The sequence below is a fragment of the Carcharodon carcharias genome, chromosome 22 (genome assembly GCF_017639515.1).
Source record: "Carcharodon carcharias isolate sCarCar2 chromosome 22, sCarCar2.pri, whole genome shotgun sequence".
Classification (NCBI taxonomy): domain Eukaryota; kingdom Metazoa; phylum Chordata; class Chondrichthyes; order Lamniformes; family Lamnidae; genus Carcharodon; species Carcharodon carcharias.
In genome coordinates this window covers 26,495,417-26,516,005 of record NC_054488.1, presented here as the reverse complement: position 1 = coordinate 26,516,005, position 20,589 = coordinate 26,495,417, and the positions used below count along the sequence as shown (strand labels likewise).

Sequence of the window (20,589 nt, the reverse complement as noted above, 5' to 3'; positions counted from 1 at the left end):
ATTGCTGTGGCCATTGTTTGCAAGCAGAGATAGTAAGCAACCATGGGGGTAATCATGATTGACCCCTATCCTGACCTCAAAGTCCTATGTATGCCTCCTTTACTCTCCATCTCAGCTTCTCCATTTTCAACCTTTCCAACTCCATAATGCTCAGCCCTTTGGAACAAGTCTGACCCCAAGAGCCTATACTGGGCAATCGGAGGCACATGCCCTGCTCAGCCATATGTTGGGGGTGCAATGAGATTGATGAAATGTGGAAACTGAACAGCACATCCCCAGTTTGTGAAGCAGTCCGACCCATGGGCAGGAAATATTCTGCAAAGAAAAAAGTCAACAGGAAACCTGCAACAAGACCTGTACAGCTACAGTGAGAACCCAGTTCTTTAACCTTTGCTTCATTGCCCAGCAGTGCAATTGGCTTCTACTCACCTGTGGGACCTGCTCAATGTCACGCAGGAAGATCTGTTGGTTTCGTGACACGGACGTGGATCTGTGATAGTCCACCAGTTCATTCAGAGAGTTAAATTTTACTACCCACAGAAAGTACTTCCCTGCACCATCACGCAGTACTTTAAAATGTTGCACATCATTCCCAAACCTGCAAGGAACATAGAAAGGAAAGCAATTGTTTTTAAAAGGCACTTACACAGAAATTTCACAATTCAAACTACACCCAGCTCTGTGATGTCTTTAGTCCTTTTCGCCTCTCCCAAAGGCACAGGCTATTGCTAGACTGCATATCCAGATGAACAGGTCACCCTTTAGCACCTTGGCCAGTAGCCAACCTTCATACAGGAGATGGCAGTTGCTGGGCTATTTAACCATGGGGAACATCACAACTGTCCTCATCTGGCCTGTAAACACTCAACACCCTAGAAGTTGCTGGATTTGACCAGCTCTGTTCAAACATGCCCTACTCCAGCCCTTAGCCAAGAAGCATCGAGGCCCAATGTAGCTCCCTTCATTGTTGCTCCAGCTTCAATGTTTCATTGATCAATCCTCAGAATTATTGGTGCTTTTATCTCTGAGAAAAATTCTGTGATCAAACATTTTCAAATCCAACTTAAGAGGCCACACAGTTGGCCAGTACACCTCACACAACTAGGGGGCAACAGTGAGCTACAGTTAGAAGCTGCAGGCCCATTGCTCCAGAACCTAAATGTCCAGATTTGTCTGCAGAGATAACAGGTTAAAAATTCCCCAATTGTGTGTTGTCAGCTCGCAGCTTTGAGACAGCGATGGTCCTGATCCTGAAGCTTGTCCAAGGGGGGTCACAAGGAGGGAGGCTGCAGGAATAATTCAATTTTAGCCACAGAATAATGTACAATGATTCAAACTCAAATTTGGCGGGGAGGGGGAAGTTTGGTTTAAAAAGAGATACCTTGAGCTCTTTAAAATGAAATTAAAGACAATGCCCCATTTCCATACATTTTTGTATCAAAATGAACAAAAGCCCTTGGTCCCAGAAACCTGGCTCTCCGCACATGGAACTTTACAGACAGACTAAGACCATTTAATCCATCATGAGGCTCTTGCTAATTGACTTAAATTTGTATCTCTGTTAAAGGCCTTTCGGTTGTTTCTTAATAGGAGTGTCCTTCTAGGAATCCCAAACTGGATGGAAAGGGAGCAAAAGGAAAGAAGAACCCGTACCCACCTAAGAGTAAAGGATGACGGGCCTACAGGTTAATAAAATCCAAATTCTATCTTTAATCAGACAGCACCATGTGGTGGGGAGAGAAGAGCTCCTGTATATCAAACCCAATTCCATCCCTACTGAACACAGCTCAATCCGTTGTCACACCTTTGTTCAATAACTGGTTAAAATGAAAGCCCCTTTGCAGAGCAATGAGATAATGCACAAAATTGTTTTGAGGGCTCGACAGGATCGATGCTGAGAAGCTATTTCCGCTGGTTGGAGTGTCTAGAACTTAGTCGCATTGCCTAAGGATAAGGGATCAGCCATTTAGGACTGAGATAAGAAATTTCTTCCCTCAGTTATGAATCTTTGAGGATTCTCTACCACAGAGCTGTAGATGCTCAATCACTGAGTATATTTGAGACCAAAATCGGTCAATGTTTGGCAGGATATGGCGAGAAAGTGGCATTAAGTTAGAAGATCAGACATGATCATATTGAATGATGAAGCAGGCTCAAGGGGCCAAATGGCTTACTCCTACTCATGTTGTTCAAGTTCTTAGAAGACATCCTTCAGATGAGTGCTTCTGCAGTGGGATGTTGGGGTGGGGAAGTGGTGGACTTCCTCCTTGGACTCAGTGCCTGCTGATACTCACTTGACTGAGAGTGAGAAGTCTCCAGGAGCACTTTCACTTTCCCGTATGAGGAAGGCTCCATCATGCCTCTGTTTGCTAAGCAGCTCCTCTGCCTTTGCTCTGGAGATTTTCCCGAAGAACCATCTGTAAAAAGAAATAGTGGAAAATCACATTAGTGCCCAGTGATAAATGCCACGCTGGGAGGTCTAAGTATTCCCATATCTCTGACCAAAATTATCACAACTTTATAGTCATACTGCAATTTTAATATAGCAAAATATCCCAAGGCGCTTCAGAGGCACAATTGAGAGAGAAAAAAAGTGACACCGAGCTAAAAAAGGGGAAATTAGGATAGTTGGCCAGATGATTGAGGTTTTAAGGAACTTAAAAAGGGAGTGAGGAAAGTAGAGGGATTTAGAGAAGCAAATGGAGTTCTCCGAGCCTAGACAGGTGAAGGCACAGCCTCCAATTTTAGGACAATGAAAATCAGGGAAGGTTACATCTACAAGACACTACAGCAACTCATCAAGCCTCCTTTCACAGCACTTCCAAATCAGTGATCTCTAGAGGGACAAGGGCACCAAACACATGGGAACACCACCAAGTTCCCCTCCAAGCCACATTCCACTGACTTGGAAATATTTCTTCACTGTCACTAGGTCAAAATTTTGGAACTCACTCCTTAACTGCACTATGGGTGTATCTACACCACCAGGTGGATTGCAGCAGTTCAAGGTGGCTACACCTCCACCTTCTCATGGGCAATCAGGGATGGGCAACAAATGGTGGCCAAGCCATAATAAAGGCATGGATGAGAGTTTCAGCAGCAGATAAGCTGAGGCAGGAAAGGCAATTTATTGGACTCAGTTCATCCTGCTTTCAGTGATCACAACCATCTAACTACACCCCTCAATCCTTCCACAAACACATCCACCTATCACTGGCCCTCTATCCAGCTCTACCTGTCCCACCCCCCTCAACCAGCTTATATTTCGCCTCATTTCTATTTTTCCTTAGTTCTGATGAAGAGTCATATGGACTCGAAACGTTAACCGTGTTCCTCTCCACAGATGCTGTCAGACCTGCTGAGTTTTTCCAGCTATTTTTATTTTTGTTTCCAGTTATTTCTGCTGGCTCAGTCTGCTTCACCAACTTAGCTGATAATTTTCTTCTAAGCTCTCACCCTATGGCTGAAGGGGTTCAATGGAATATCCTTATTTTTATTCTGTGCCCCTGGGATTTGAACCCTTTGTCACAGGGGCCAAGGCTGGTTTTGTCAATTCTTCTCAATCCAGACATCAGTTGGTTTCACCTCATTTATCTCTTCAGGCTCACCATGGTGCATCAACACCACCTATACACCAGCCTGCATGTAGAATTGCTGCAGAACCAGCCAAATGATGCCATATATCTTGAACATCTGACCTCGCCACAAAGAACGATGGCTGACTGTCAGTGAAGTTGAGGCTGTACATAAGAACATAAAAAATAGAAGTAGGCCATTCAGCCCTTTGAGCCCACTCCGCCATTCAATGAGATCACAGCTGATCTACTTCAACACCATTTTCTTGCACTATCCCCATATCCCTTAATGTTTTTAATGTGCAGAAATCCATTGATCTCAGTCTTGAACATTCTCAAAAACCGATCCTTCACAGTCCTCTGGGGCAGAGAATTCCAAAGATTCACCACCCCGAGTGAAGAAATTCCTCATCTCAGTCCTAAATAATCTGCCCCTTATTATGAGTGTGTCGCTGACACCCCCCCCCCCCCCCCCCCCCCCCCCCCCCCACCAAGTTCTAGACCCCCCTCAGCCAGGGGAAACATCCTTCCTGCATCTATCTTGTCAAGCTCTGTCGGAATTTTGCATGTTTGAATGAGGTCGCTTCTCTTTCTTCTAAACTCCAGAGAATAAAGGACCAGTCTATGAAATTGTTCCTCATAGGGTAATCCCTCCATCCCAGGAATTAATTTAGTGAACTTTCATTGCACTCCCTCTATGGCAAATATATCTTTCCTTATGGAGATCAAAACTGCACACAATACTCCAGGTGTGGTTCTATATAATGGTCGTAAGATATTTTTATTACTATATGCCAATCCTCTTGTAATACAGGCCACCACACTATTTCCCTTCTTAATTGTTTGCTGTACCTGCATGTCAGCCTACCAAAGTGGATAACCTTTCATTTCTCCACATTGTATTCCAACTGCCAAGTTTTTGCCCACTCGCTTACCCTCTCCAAATCCCCTTGAAGTGCCTTTGCATCCTCCTTATAACTCTCACTTCCACCAATTTTGTCTCATCTGCAAACTTGGAAATATTACAATTAGTTCCCACATCCAAATTATTGATATAGATTATGACTAGCTGGGATCCAAGCACTGATCCTTTCAGCACCCCACTAGTCAAGCCTACCAACCTGAAAATTACCTATTTATTCCTACTGTTTTCTGTCCATTAACCAGTTCTCAATCCATGCCAGTATATATCCCCCAATCCTATGTGTTCTAATTTTGTTTACTGACCTCTAGTGTGGGACCTTCTCAAAAGCTTCCTGAAAAATCTAAATATACCACATCTACCAGTGCCTCATTATCTATTCTGCTAGTTACATCCTCAAAAAACTACTATATAAACAGGTTTGTTAAATAGGATTTCCCTTTTATAAATCCATGTTGACCCTGCCCAATCCTACCATTATTTACTAAGTATCCTGTTATCACTTCCTTTATTATAGATTCTAGCATTTTCCCTACTAATATCAGGCTGACATGTCTGTAGTTCCCTGTTTTCTTTCTCCCTCCTTTCTTAAGTAATGGGGTTACATTTGCCACCTTCCAATCTGCAGGAGCCTTTCCAGAGTCTACAGAATTTTGAAAGATGATTGCCAATGCATCTACTACCTCGACAGCCACTTTCAACATTCTAGGATGTAAAATATCAGGTCCAGAGGATTTATCTACTTTAAGTCCCATTAATTTTTCCAGTACATTTTTTTTTTTAACTGTTATTAAAATCTTGCAGTTACTAGTTTACACTAGTCCCTTGATTCTCCATTATTTCTGTGGGGTTTTTTAGTATTTTCCTCCATGAAGACAGACACAACATAGTTTCTCTGTCATTTACTTATTCCCCATTATAAATTCTCCCTTCTCTGCTTGTAATGGACCCACAGTTGTCTTTGCTAATCTGCAGGAACTATTCCAGTAGCTACAGAATTTTGAAAGATGATCTCCACAGCCACCTCTTTCAACACTCTGGGATGTAGACCATTAGGTCTCAGGGATTTATCAACTTTCAGTCCCATTAGTTTCTCCAGAGCTACTTGTTTACTAATACTAATTTCTTTCAGTTCCTCATTCCCACTTGTCCTTTGGTTCTCTATTATTTCTGCGAGGTCTTTTGTATCTTCCTTTGTGAAGACAGACACAAAGTAATTATCTAGTTTCTCTGCCACTTCCCTTTTCCCCATTATAAATTCTCCTGCCTCTGCTTGTAATGGCCTGATCTAATCTTTTCCTTTTTACATACTTATAGAAGCTCTTACAGTCAGTGTTTATGTTTCGTGCTAATTTACTCTCTCATTCTATTTTCCCTTTCTTAATCTTTCTCTTGATCCTCCTTTGCAGAATTCTAAAATGTTCCCAATTCTCAGGCTTACCTTTTTTGGCAACTTTATATGTTTCTTCCTTTGATCTAATGTAATCCTTGATTTCTTTCCTTAGCCACGGTTGGAATGCTTTCCTTGCTGGATTTTTATGCATTAAAGAAATATATTTTTGTTGTAAACAATGTATTAGTTCTTTAAATGTTAGCCATTGCCTGTCCACCATCATACTTTTAAATGTAGTGTCCCAATCAACCATAGCTAATTTGCCCCTCATACCCTCAGTTTTCTTTGTTTAGGTTTAAGACCCTAGTCTCTGATTGAACTACATCACTTTTAAACTTAATATAGAATTTTATATTATGGTCACTCTTTCCTAAAGGCTCCTTTACAACAGGATTATTAATTAGCTCTTTTTCATTGCACAACACTAGATTCTAAAATAGCCCATTTTGTAGTTGGTTTCTTGATATAGTGCCCTAGAAAACCATCTTGCATACATTCCAAAAATTCACCCCCAACATTAATACTAATTAGGTTTACCCAGTCTATATGTAAATTGAAACGCCCATGATTACTATATTACCCTTATTACGCACATCTCTAAGTTCCTTATCTATACTGTGATTTACATTACCACTGCAGTTTAATGGCCTGTAAACAACTCCCACCAATGTTTACTGACTCTTACTGTTTCTTAGTTCCACCCAAACTGATTCTATGTCTTGATCTTTAGAACTAAGATAATCTCTCACTACAGTACTAATGCCCTCTTTAATTAACAGAGCTACCCCACCTTTTCCCAGTTTCCCATCCTTCTTGAATGTCGCACACCCTTGGATATTCAGGTCCCAGCTTTGGTTTCCTTGTAGCCATGTCTTTGTAAAGCGCTCAGATCATACATGTGATTTTCTATTTGAGCTGACAATTCATTTGTTTTGTTGTGAATGTTGCAAGCGTTCAGACACAGAGCCCTTCATCCAGTTTTTAAAAAAAACTTGTATGCTCTGGCCCTATCTGCTCGCACATTCAAGTTTGCAATCACTGTCCCTTCCTGCCATACACTGATTATCATTACCTTTATTGCTACCTTGATCTATTGCTTTGTCATTTCCCTTTAATTTACTCAAACTTCCCCTACATGATCCCTCCCCCCCCTTATTTAATTTTAAGCACTCTCTACTTCCCTAGTTATACAACTCGTATGCCATTGCGAGTACTGCTGCCATTTCCCCCAGGTACCAGATCAATGCAGTAAACTACTGCCCCTCCCATAATTTGCCCCAATGGTTGCCCAATCTGGACTGTGCAGTCAATACCTGTCCCGAAGGAGGGGAAACCAGAGGGCAAAAGTAGCCCAGAGCTGTAATTCCTCAATGTCGACAATAAATGGCATAGGACTAGTCATAGCTCACCTAACAACTTGTGGGAGGCTGAGCCAGAAGGAACTCATGCAGTTGAGTGCCACTTTAACGACACCATGTATGCGCCATGGGATCCCCTCTGGGCCCACCTCTCAAACATATTTGTTGGGTTCCATGAGAAATGTGTCTTTGATGAAATGACACCCAACCTCCTACCCCTTGCATATTTCCGATATGTGGATGATATATTTTCTTTACCAAATCCGTGTCAGCATATAGTAATTTCCTTGCATGTCTTAACAGGCTCCATCCTGCGCTCAAATTTACCTTTGAAATGGAGCAGTCAAAAGAACCCCCTTTCCTTGACATACTAGTTGAGAAATATGCCAGGGGGGTTCTCTACCATGGTCTACCGCAAGCCTACCTTGACTGGTCAATACACTTAGAAAATAATGATAGGATTGGACATAGTCAACATGGATTCTTACAGTTCCATGCACTATAAGATTGGCCTTATCAGCAACTTTGTCACCATGCAAGCTTGATGCTGAAATAGGGCGCATCAAAGGCATCCTGCAGAATGGCTACCCTGAGCAGATCAATTTGTGCTGTATAACGTGCAAACTCATGAATGGGCCAAAGGCCCATCACTTTCAGCCCAGTAAAATGCCCGATCTACCTCAGATTACCCTGGAACGGCAAGGTATCTCAAAAATTTGAACAAATGAAGCTGGCCATTTCACACCGCTTCTTCTACAGTAGCAACGCGAGTGGCCACTAACAGGCTGCTGCCGTCAAGCCAAAAAGACTTACTAATATAAAAACAAAAAACAAAAAACTGCAGATGCTGGAAATACAAAACAAAAACAGAATTACCTGGAAAAACTCAGCAGGTCTGGCAGCATCGGCGGAGAAGAAAAGAGTTGACGTTTCAAGTCAAAACGTCAACTCTTTTCTTCTCCGTCGATGCTGCCAGACCTGCTGAGATTTTCCAGGTAATTCTGTTTTCAAAAAGACTTACTGCCTATCTCACAAATGAGTAATGTGGTATATGACTTTCAGTACCAGTGTGATGCTAGGTATGTAGACCATACGATCCACCAGTCTTTGGGACATATCAAACAGCATGTCCCTTCCGCAACTGGCAAGGTACAGACTGTACCCAACCAGCCCATGCTTGCAAAATTCACAACAAAGTGCCCAACATTAGACATGATTCCGTGATTGGACAACATTTGCTAAATAATCTTCAAGTTACACTGACAACCAATTTAGGATTGCACTGCAGGAATTCACCAAGGCTCCTATGACAGCACCTCCCAAACTCACGGCCACTACCATCTAAAAGGACAAGGGCAGCAGATAGATAGGAAAACCACCACCTGAAAGTTCTCCTCCAAGCCACTCACCATCCTGACTTGGAAATATATCACCGTTCCTTCACTGTTGCTGGGTTAAAATCCTGGAACTCTCTTCCTAACAGCACTGTGGGTTCTCTACCATGGTCTACACGACATGGACTGCAGCGGTACAAGAAGGCAGCTCACCACCACCTTCTCAAGGGCAACTAGGGATGCGCAATAAATGTTGGCCCAGTGAATGAATAAAAAAAAAAGTTGGGCTCGCAGTGTGCTGCATGTGTGTGTACTGGAAGCTGCATATATTAAAACACAGGGACTTGTTCTTTGCAGACAGAAAGAATATGTACACACATGGTGCCTGTTTCAGCTAAACAAATAAATGATAGCCATTTGCTGACTCATTCCCCAGGGCAATGTCTTGACCAGAGTCAAGCTGCCTGGTTTAAATTTCAAACAATGCTTGGCAGTTAACCGTCAGTCACCATTAACTGGTGCATTCTCCATGGCAACACCTCTGCCAGAGTCCACTTGCCAACCAATCAGCACTCTCTTCTCATACCATATAAAATTGTTTCCCTTGATATTGGTACTCTTGTGATTGTCCTGATGAGTGCAAGACAGAAAGCTTCGACAAAATGTCTTTTTTCAGCAATACTCAAATTCTTTTCACTGAACTAGTCAGTGCAGTATAATTAACAGCTATTCTTCACCCACAGAGAGTTCGGGCAACACAACAATGCTACCTGACTGATTATGTCCTCAACTGTGAAGCAACTGACACCAAAACAAAGCTAGACTCCTCAATCTAAATGGCTGTCCACTAGGAACAGGAATGGCACAAGCTATAACCGAAAGTTTCCTCCTGCCTGTGACAACACTGTAGCTAAAAATACACACTTTACAATTTCTAAAGAATCCACGTGATGAGTGAAATCTATATTTACTGAGCTTAGTTTAATTAGCCATCACTCTAATTTTCTCCATAGCAAGTTACTGGGAACCAATGACAGTGGTGTATACAACAATCTTAAGATTCCTTTATTGAGAACCATTATTTAAACAAGTGCACAACAACTGAAGGAAGACTCTGCATTGATATAGCACCTTTCACCACCTCAGACCATCTCAAAGCACATTACAGCCAATTAAATAAATTTGAAGTGCATTCATGGTTATAATGTCGATGATTTGGTAGCCAATTTGTCCACAGAAAGGACAGCAGTGTGATAAATGAGGATTAAAAAAAAAATTATGTTGTTTGAGCAATACATTTTGTCTCAGGCACTGGGGAGACCTCCCCTGCTCTTTTGGTTCAGTGTGCCCAGACCACTAATGCTAAGAGGCGACACCACCAAAGGGACCTATTGACTCTAAAAACGAGAACCAAGACTCCAGCTGATCCAGCATGCTCCACAGTGCGTGATTGATCAATCTCTGCACCCCCCACAGCAGTTGTGGATCCTCGATTTAACAGGCTTTCACTCATTTCCTCAAACTCATGAATAAAAATTTAGTCAGTGGATCATTTTTATGCGCGAAAGGTTAACTGCAAAGAGAATGCCCTACTAGGTGGATGAAAGTAGTTTTTCATGAAGCCCGGGAATTCCTTTGTGTCTGGTTTCTAAGTTACAGTTTCCCACTTCTTCTTGCGTTACTGCACAGATTGGCAGCTGTCAAGCATTGAGGTACAAATCTGTCCCAGTCACCACTGCCGTCATTGACTGCAGAATGTGGGCACTATAGCATGTTGCAGCACACTCTCAGTCCAATGCTCTTAGTATTTTTCCTTAGGTTTTTATTATCCAGTTGTTTTAATTAGGCACTATAACCAACTTCTTAATAGTGGGAGTGGAGTAGAATGAGGAAGCAGGGATGCAACTAACTACCAGAGCCAGAGCCAACTGTGGACTATGCTGTGGCTTTGGCACGAACACTACATCTGATATCCATGGTCCTGGGCTTGGGGAAAGAAGTGTACACAAGGTGTGCGCCTCCTGATTGCTGCTTAGTGGCCCATTCTGGAAAATATGTGTATGGGGACATCAGAGGCTAACACACAAGTTAACATGTTTCTATGCACACAGTATTCAGATTGTTCATTGGCTGGTTAATTTAACCAGGTTACTGAACACCTTCAAATAAGGCACAGGGAGTCAGACACATTAACCAATGCAGAGAGCAGAGGATGGAATCAGGTATGCTGCAGTACCTCCATAGCAGAATAGCCTGCCCATTCTCACTGTGAATGGCCACTACCAGAGGGCTGTGGAACTGTACCAGTGAATAATATTCATTAGGACCAGGAAGTTAATGAGGATGGGGGAAGGAGGTATAAGAAAAATGTCAATAACTCTCATTCCTATTAACGCAGCCAAGACTCAGCCTAGGCATGTGTTACTTTGTGATTCCATACATGAATTCAGCAACTGGGGCAGTAAAACATTAACTGCAACTGGGAGAACTGGTTACTTATTTTAGAGATCCATGTGATGAAAGAGAGGACTTTTTTTTTGAAAAACTGTTTAGATGCAAACAGGACCAAACAAAATTAACTCTTAAAGCATTTCCTGGAAATAATGTAAGATTAATGAGACCAGGAGCACTGGGTTGGAAGTTGAGGAGGACTAGCAGTGTGGCCACCATTTTAATACTGCCCAGCAAAGGCATCCACTTCCTGCGCTGTGGTTCAGTGGTAGCATTCTCACCTCAGAGTCAAAAGACTATGGATTCAACTTTGTTTGTGCACAAAATGTAGGTCAATATTAGTACAGCGCTGAAGGAATGCTGCATTGTTGGAGGTCTTGTTTCTCAGACAAGGCATTAAATCGAGGCTGCTCTAATAGAGATTCCATAACACTATTTTGAAGAGAGTTCATTTGATATTCCAGCCAATATTTAACTTTTAATCAACAAAGCAAATCTGACCATTATCAGATTGCTGTTTGTGGGGCCTTGCTATGCACAAATTGGCTGCCACATTTCCTACAAGAGTGACTACACTTCAAAAGTACTTGATTGACTGTGCAAGATGGCTGTTCATTGTGAAAAGTACTATATAATTGCAAGCCACATTTTCAATACTGCATTTCTCAAACATTTGCTGCCAGGGTCACTTTTATAATGTGTCTCTCCACCTTGCTTTTCCAGCTGTGACAAAACTTCTGTCCAAAATATTAGCCCATCTCTCCTCTTCCAGGTGATGAATCTGAGTACATCTCGTTTTTAAACTTAAGATAAGAAATTGGAGATGAAATGGGGCTGATGGGACTAGCTATCAAGGAAGGGCAGCATTGATGAAAAAAATCACTAGCTGCTCAAACAGAAGACTCGCCAAATTCAAACAGAACGTTTGGGATGGTAAAGTTCATATCAGTTTAAAAATCATCTTCATCTATAAAAAACTGAATGGCAACCCTTAATTTTGAGTCTAGAATTCAAAAGCTGAGTTAGAGGATTGTGAATAGTTTGGAGATCCCATTTAAAGGATAATACTTGGGATGTGGGGTTATAGTTATGGAGAAAGTGTTTTTTCTCCCCCAATAGAACGGAGCAGGTTCAACATTGGCCCAACAGAGGGCTTGTAGATTAAGGAGGATATGATAGGGCAAATGGGTTGTTTCCACTGATCAATGGACCAGCAAACAGTGCAATGGTAACCTCTTACATTACAGTAAAGTGACTCTACACTTCATTTGCTGAGGGGAGCTTTGGGATGTCCTGAAGTTATGCAGAAGGTTTAGAGAGGGTGCAGAAATGCTTTATGAGAATGGTTCGAGGGATGAGAAACTTCAATTACATGGATAAGCTGAAGCTGGGATTGTTCTCCTTCAAGAAGGCTGAGAGGAAATTTGATAGAGGCATTCAAAAATCATAATTGTTCTAGGCATTATAGAGAGAGGCTTTCAAGAACCAGAGGACACTCATTTAAGGTGAATGGCAAAAGAATCAATGGCAACATGAGGAAAAACATTTTTCACAGTGAGAGTTAGGGTCTGGAATGCATTATCTGAGAGTGTGGTGGAGGCAGATTCAATTGTGGTTTTCAAAAGGGAATTGAATAATCACCTCAAGAGAAAAAAATGTGGGCTACAGGAAAATGGGTGGGGAAAGTGAGAGTAGATGAGTTGCTCTTGCGGAAAGCTGGCATGAACACAATGGGCTGAACGGCCTCCTTCTGAGCTGTAACCATTCTATGATTCAACAATTCTTTCATGAGAACATAAATTTGAGACTACAACAATTAGAATCAAAGGAAAAACTTGAACAAACTTGTTCACAGCGCAGGTAGGGAATATGTGGGATTATCCACATCCTTAATGAGGCAGAATCAATGAGCTCTCGTAACAGGGAATAGACAATTACTTGAAAAAAGTACCAAGCAGTACAGGACAGCAAGGAGAGGGGGATTGGGAACAAAAGAACTTAAGAAACAGGAGCAGGGGTAGACCATCCAGCCCATCGAGCCTGCTCTGCCATTCAATATAATCACTGATCTTCTGCCTCAACTCCACTTTCCTGCCTGCTTCCCGTATAGATTGATTCCGAGATCAAAAATCTTTTTATAGAGGCTAATCGCTTCAACAACTTGTATTTATATAGCGCCTTTAGCACAATAAAACATCCCAAGGTGCTTCACAGGAGCATTATAAATCAAGATATGACACAGTCATGTAAAATGATGTTAGGTCAGATGGCCATAAGCTTGAGTGAGGAAAAATAAGACCATAAGACATAGGAGCAGAAATTAAGCCATTCGGCCCATCGACTCTGCTCCGCCATTCAATCATGGCTGATAAGTTTCTCAACCCCATTCTCCCGCCTTCGCCCCGTAACCTTTGGTCCCCTTTATCATAATTATTTAATTTAAATAAAAAATAAAATAAAAAAATAAATAAAAAATAGTTTTAAGGAGTATCCTAAAGGAGAGAGAGTAGGAGATGGACTGGTATAGGGAAGGAATTCCAGAGCTTAGGCACTAGAATTGGGAACTGAAGGCACGGCCACGAATTGTGGCCCAATTAAAATTGGGGATAATCAAGGGGTCAAAATTAGATGAGCACAGGTACCTCAAGGGTTGGTGGAACTGGAGGAAGTTACAAGAATAGTGGAGGGGGGGGAGGGGTTGGTTGGTGAGATTATGGAGGGATTTGACACAACAATGAGAATTTTATAATGACAATGTTGCCGTACCACTGTACTCACTAGCCAATGTCAGTGAGTGGACACAAAGGTGATAGGGGAATGGGACTACTGAGAGTTAGGGCATGAGCAGCAAAGATTTAGATTACCTCAAGTTTTTCAGACGATAGAATGTGGGAGGTGCCAAGGGTGTGCTGGAATAATAAAGTCCACAGGTAATAAATGCATGAATGAGGGTTTCAGCAGCAGATGAGCTAAGACAGAAGGAAGTCAGGCAATGTTACAGAGGTGGAAATAGGTGGTTTTAGTGATGGAACAGGTGTGTGGTCAGAAGCTCATCTTGGGATCAAATGTGACACACAAGGCTGCAAACAGTTGGGTTTACTCCCAAGACTGTTGCCAGGCAGAGGAACGCAGTTGGTAGCCAGGGAATGGAGATTGGAGTAGGGACCAAAGACAATGGTGTCAGTCTCTCCAATATTTAATTGGAAGAAATTTCTACTCATCCAGTACAGGAGATCAGATGAGCAGTCTGATAATTCTGCAACAGCAGAGTCATCGAGCGTGGTGGTGATGAGGTAGAGCGCAGTGTCATCAGTGTTCATTTGAATAGTAATGCTGTACTTTTGGATGATGCCAAGACAGATCTCAGGGGTTTGAGGCAACTCTTAGTTAAAAAACTGTATGCAGAAATCCTGAGACCAATGAGGGCATCGTATGCGTCTGCATCAGTGTGTATATCACTCAGCATCTATTCTCATGCCTTTAGTGCGGTTAGTCCTGAATTCTGTTCAGTTGTGTGATGTGGACTGAGGTGGGACAAGTCCACAATGTGGAACCTTTATAGGTAGAAAAGAGAGGAGGGTAAAGAGATGAAAGGATAGGAGGTAAAGAGGAGAAGAGGAAAAGAAAGAGGGGGTGAGAGAAGGGGAGACCTTTATAGTATTAAGCTTAGCTAGATATTGACCCAGATCTCACATGTGACAGGGCAATGTGTGAGACCTTGCAGTTCAAAGCCTCCCAACAGAGTCACAGCTGAGATCTTGACCCTTGACATAAACAACACCCTTGGCATTAAGCTGTGCCTCACCCCTTCATGGTAATGATGTGTTTCACATGTTGCACACTACGCCCACTAAAGTAGCTGCTTGCTCGAGCAGAGGTTACATTGACACTGAGATCACGTTACAGAATGAAGGTGGAATCTGATGCATGCGAACACAAAGCCAGCACAGGATATGAGAGCAGTGAAGGGATAGGCTTGGCTCCATTGATGATGCTGTGTCAGACTAGGAAGGAATCATCCACTTCCTGTGTTTTCCAGTCATTTACATAGTGAGACATAGCTGAATGAAAGCTATTACTATGATGGCACAGTCCAATAACAGCTTGCATTTACTGTATGGAGTACCTTTAATGTCATAAAATGTTCCAAGGCTCCTGACATAGGAGATTTAAAACAAATTTAGACACTGTGCCACATAAGGCAATGTTGGGCAGATGAATTTAAGCTTAGCCAAAGAGGTAGGTTTTAAAGAGCATCTTAAAGAAAGAAAGCGAAGTAGTAAGTCAGGCATAGGGAGGGAATTCCAGAGCATAGGGCCTAGGCAAGTGAAAGCTCAGCCACCAATGCTGGAACAATTAAAATTGGGCTTGTTCAACAGACCAGAATTGGATGAGCACAGTTATTTCGGAGGACTGTGAGACTAAGGATGGAAGTAAGGTCATGGAGGGATTTGAAATCAAGGATAAGAATGTTAAAAATAAGGTGTTGCCTGACTCGAACATAGGTCAGCAAGCACAGGGGTGATAGGTGCAAGGGACTTGGTGCTTCTACTACTCATCTCTCTGGCCCCACTGCAGACAGCGCCAAGAGTTCTGGGCAGGAGACGATTTTCCTCATTGTGGAATGAATAAGGAATCTCTACACACTAACAAGGTCTGGGCTGGATCAGTTTCTTAGAGTACAGACCCATTACTTTAGAAAGTATCAATGGTCTGACTGGCACTACTTTCTCCTCATTCCTTCAAGTTCACAGAGACAAATGCAAAGACAAGCCAACAACGCAGACACAGGTGAAATGAATGATGTAAAAATATTAGACAGAGGAAAACAGTGAAATCAAATAATCTGTTCAAATCCATTACAAAGGGTGATAACTTGTCTAGTCCAAGTCATACAGGAAGCAATGATTGAGCACCACTTTAGTCAGGGCCAGTTAGCATGGATTCCAAGTGGCCAGTCTCCCTTGGCCAACCTTTAAAAAAATTCTGTCGAGAAGTAAGGAGGATAGATAAAGAAGATGTGGGCATGACTTTCAGAATGCATTCAGGCATTATGGAAAGATTAATGATTTAAGAGAAATGCAAATTCAAGATCACAAAGCAGTGCTAAAGTGAAGCTTCACTGACTGGAAAGATGTGGTGAGTTGTGTTCCACGGAGGTCTGTAGTGGGGCCATGTTAAAAGCTACATTACCTCATTTAAAAATTATTGCATAATCAACAGGTTTTCTTTTTTTAAAAATTATTATTAGTTCTTGGGATGCGTGTATCACTGGTCAGGCCAGTATTTATTGCCCTAGAGGGGGTGATAACGAACCACTGCAGTCCACGTGGGATAGATATGTCTACATAATCCTTTCCGTAGCACTTTGATACAGCTGATTGGCTTGCTGCATCATTTCAGAGGGCAGTTAAAAGACAACCACATTACTGTGGATCTGGAGTGACATGTAAGCCAGACTGGGTAAAGGTAGCAGACTTCCTCCACTGAAGTAGTCCTTCCAATACAGTTTAAGTCCACATTAAATATTGCCCTTTCTGCAATGTTTCATTTCAACAGTCAGTTAATGTGGCCTGTATTCTCATTTAGTGTTGCGAAATTAGTTTTAATGTTGTTTCCCTCTGGTCTGACTAACGGCCATGTGTCCCAATTGGTGCCATTTGAGCAGCCTCTCCTGTTCCCTGACCCACCGACTTGTGGCCTCTCCTGCTGGTCCTGATGGTGCGGGAAGTGCTGAGCTGGGGCTGTTATGATTCATGACTTTTTTTTTAAATGACTGCCAAAACTGTTTTTTCTTCCTTCCACCTAATCCACAGCAAGGGTTCAGGAGAGGGTAGCAGCAAGCAGAAGTATTTTAAAAAAACATGGATTATAACACATCCAGCTGGACACCTGCGCACCCTCAGGACCCGCATTTTCACAACCCCGGAGGTCTGGCATAGGATTTTGTTTAAGATCCAGATCCGAATGCGGGCGGGTTGGGGGGGTGGGGGGGGGGGGGCAGGCAAGGAGCCAGAGGGGCTGCACTCCGAATGTTCAGCAAGAGGAAGGATCCGCAGCAACCAAGTGGGTCAGAGAGGGAGTTTCGTGAAGCAGGAGCATGGCAATCAGGGGGTATTCTAATTAGAAAGGTACCGTATTTCAAAGTAAAATAAATATTAAAATATGGAAGTTATTCATTTACTAATATAGGAATTTCTGTATCGACTTACAGAGTACGATGTTTTAATTTTTTGTTTCTGATCAGGAAGGTCCTACAGAACCTAATTACAGCTACTTTTTATTCTTTCACGTAATATAGGCATCACTGATATAGGCCGACATTTATTGCCCATCCATAATTACTCGAGAAGGTGGTGTGCTGCCTTTTTAACCACTGCAGTCCATGTGGTGCAGAGTACACCCACAGTGCTGTTAGGGAGGGAGCTCCAAGATTTTGACCCAGAGACAGTGGAGGAAGGGTGATATAGTTTCAAGTCAGGATAGTGAGTGGCTTGGAGGGGAACTTGCAGGTGTTGGTGTTCCCATGCATCTGCTGCCCTTGCTCTTCTAGGTGGTAGAGGTGGTGGATTTGGAATGTGCTACCGAAGGAGTCTTTGTGAGTTGCTGCACTGTATCTTGTAGATGGTACACACCATTGCTACAGTGCGTTGGTGATGGAGGGAGTTGATTTTAATATGAAAATGTGTTTCGCTTAAAATCTTTTCACTTAAAGTCACAATTTTAGGAACACAACTACAACTTTAAGTGAGGCTTGGCCTAAATAGCCAAGTGGTTATGGTACTGGGTTTGTAACCCCAAGATCAAGAGTTCAAATCTCACAATGGCAAACTATGAAACAATGTAACTTCATCTGAAACAGATGGAAATGGGTTTATCAGCCCCACGCTCCTGATCTATGGGCACCCGGTGCGGAAGGGGGTCGGGAAGGAGGAGGACCTCCTCGTGAACCTGCTCCTGGGCCTGGCCAAGTTGGCAATTAACAGGTCCAGGCAGCGGGCGATCGAAGGGGGAGTCCCGCCCGATTGTTTGTCCCTCTTCCGTGGCTACGTTCGCTGCCGGATGTCCCTGGAGAAGGAGCACGCGGTGTCTGCTGGCACTCTCGAGGCCTTCCGTGCTCGGTGGGCACCGCAGGGACTGGGGTGTTTTGTTGACCCCTTTAATCACATTTTGATTTAAAGTTTGTAAGTTTCCTTTAAACTTTGCTCTTGGTTTTACAGCTGACCTGAATTAGGGGCTGTGCCTGATTTATCCCAATTTTGTTGATTTGGTTTTCATTTAAAAGATTATCAAGAGTTCAAATCTCACAATGGCAAACAACATAACTTCATCTGAAAAAACAGATGGAAATGTGTTTGTACTCAAAAGAGTTACAACTTTAAGCGAGGACTTAGTGTACCTCAGCACAGCCATTCTTTATTACCCTAGATAGTGTCGGCAGAGTATTGGGGCACAGGAGCCATCAAAGCACCCTGCCCAGGCTGGGCTCCCAACTCCTAACCCCCAATGCCCCCCAGCAATTCAATCACTGGATGTGATCAGCAGCAGACTTAGCGATTGCTGGGAGTCGGAACGGACCTGCAGGAGACAGTCGGGAGCTGAGTAGCACCTATAAATACAGACTGGGGACTGCAGAGCAGCCTACCTTGTTGGGAGTGGGAGCGGAGCAGACCTGTAGGAGATGGTCGGGAGCAGAGGAGCACGCTGTTTCAGCTGCTGTGAGGTTACAGTCTGGGAAAAAGGAACCTAGTAAGTTGGTTGGCCAGTTAAGTGCTTTAGTCTGAGGGACAGTACGTGAGAAACCAGCTTAGGACAGGCGAGTTAAGGTAGGTGTATAAAGAAAAAGAACTAAAACTTTAAAATAATAAACCAAAATTTGAAAACTTTAAAATTAAAATAAAACATGAAAGATAAAAAAAGCAATAAAAATAAATTTAAACAAACATCTAAAACACATATCTTGTAGTTAAGAAGCTTATAAATAACTTTTAGTTGTTAGTGGTACTAGCATTCAATAAACACAGTAAATTGTAGCACACATAGGAAGAAATTAAAGCAAATTAACTAAATAACGTAAGTTAGAATAGCGGGACAAGTCATATATTGCAGCTGTGGGATGTGGGAGCATTTGGACACCAAGGCGATCCGTGACAAATACGTCTGCAGGAAGTGTAAGCAGCTTGAGGAATTCCAGATCAAGATTATTTATCTGGAAGTCAAAATGCAGACACTGCGCAACATAAGGGAGGGGGAGGAATACCTGGATACTTTCTTCCAGAAGACAGTCACACCTTTTAGAAGAAGGTCATCTGTTTTGGTCAGCAGTGAGTGATAAGAGGATGTGACCATCAGTGAGGCAGGTAATGGGACCGAGCAGACAGTAGTGTAAGAGATTCAGACTTTGCAATTGTCAAATAGGTTTGAGGTGTTCAAACCTGTGTGGATGAAAGTGAAGTCTGCAAGATGGATGAGCTGGGTTGCCTTGGCACTGTGGTACAGGAAGCCGTTCAAGCGGGGAGGGCAAAAAGAATGTAGTGGTAGTAGGGGATAGTATGGTGAGGGGGCTTGACACTGTTCTCTGCAGCAAAAAGCGAGAGTCCAGGCGTCTATGCTGGCTGCCCAGTGCCAGGTTTCGGGACATCTGCTCAAGGCTAGAGAGGAACTTGCAGTGGGAGGGGAAGAGTCCAGTTGTCATGGTCCATGTAGGTACCAATGACATATGTATAAATAGAAAGAGGATCTGCAAAATCAGTACGAGGAGCTAGGTGCCAAATTAAGAAGCAGAAGCTCAAAGGTAATAATCTCTGGATTATTACCTGAGCCACATGCAAATCGGCATAGGGCAAATAAGATTAGAGAAACAGATGCTCAAAGGCTGGTGGGAGAAGTGGGTTCCGGTTTGTGAGGCACAGGCATCAGTAATAGGGAAAGTGGGGACGAGTGTCCTCACAAACTGCATAACTAGGCAAGTAGAGAGGGCTTTAAACTAAACAAGAGGGGTGAGGAATCAAACTTGGGTACAGGTAGCAATTCAATGTGTACAGTCAAGACAGGAGAGCAAAATAGTAATATGAGAAATATGGGACAGGGAATGGCAAGAAGGGACAGAGAAAAAACCTAATACATCAACAGTCAAGACTAGATGTTACAAAGGTAACAAAAAGACAAAATTGAAGGCTCTCTATCTGAATGCACATAGCATTCAAAACAAAGTAAATGAATTGATGGCCAACATTGAAGTAAATTACTATGATCTGATAGCAATTACGGAAATATGGCTGCAGGACGACAAAGGTTGAGTCCTTAATATTGAAGAATACATGACATTCAAGAAGAATAGGAAGCTAGGTAAAGGTGAAGTGGTGGCACTGTTAATCAAAGAGGGCATTGGTGCAATAGTTAAGAATGACCTTGGTTCAGGAGATCAGGGTATAGAATCCGTTTGGGTGGAGATGAGGAATAGTAAAGGACAAAAGTCATAGCGGGAGTGGTCTACAGGCCCCCCAACTGTAACCATAGTGTAGGACAAAGTATTCAAGAGAAAATATTGTATGCT

At 42.6% G+C, this 20,589-nt stretch overlaps 1 protein-coding gene across 1 annotated transcript in view; it reads right to left on the bottom strand.

Moving 5' to 3' along the window:
* Nucleotides 1–20,589, bottom strand: part of LOC121293738 (growth factor receptor-bound protein 2) — a 191,551-nt gene that overhangs the window by 6,168 nt on the left and 164,794 nt on the right. The window contains exons 3-4 of the mRNA XM_041216984.1: nt 2,295–2,417; nt 430–598 (exon numbers count right to left, since the gene is read on the bottom strand). Coding sequence (XP_041072918.1) covers nt 430–598; nt 2,295–2,417 — 292 coding nt within the window. The remainder of the gene's footprint in view (nt 1–429; nt 599–2,294; nt 2,418–20,589) is intronic.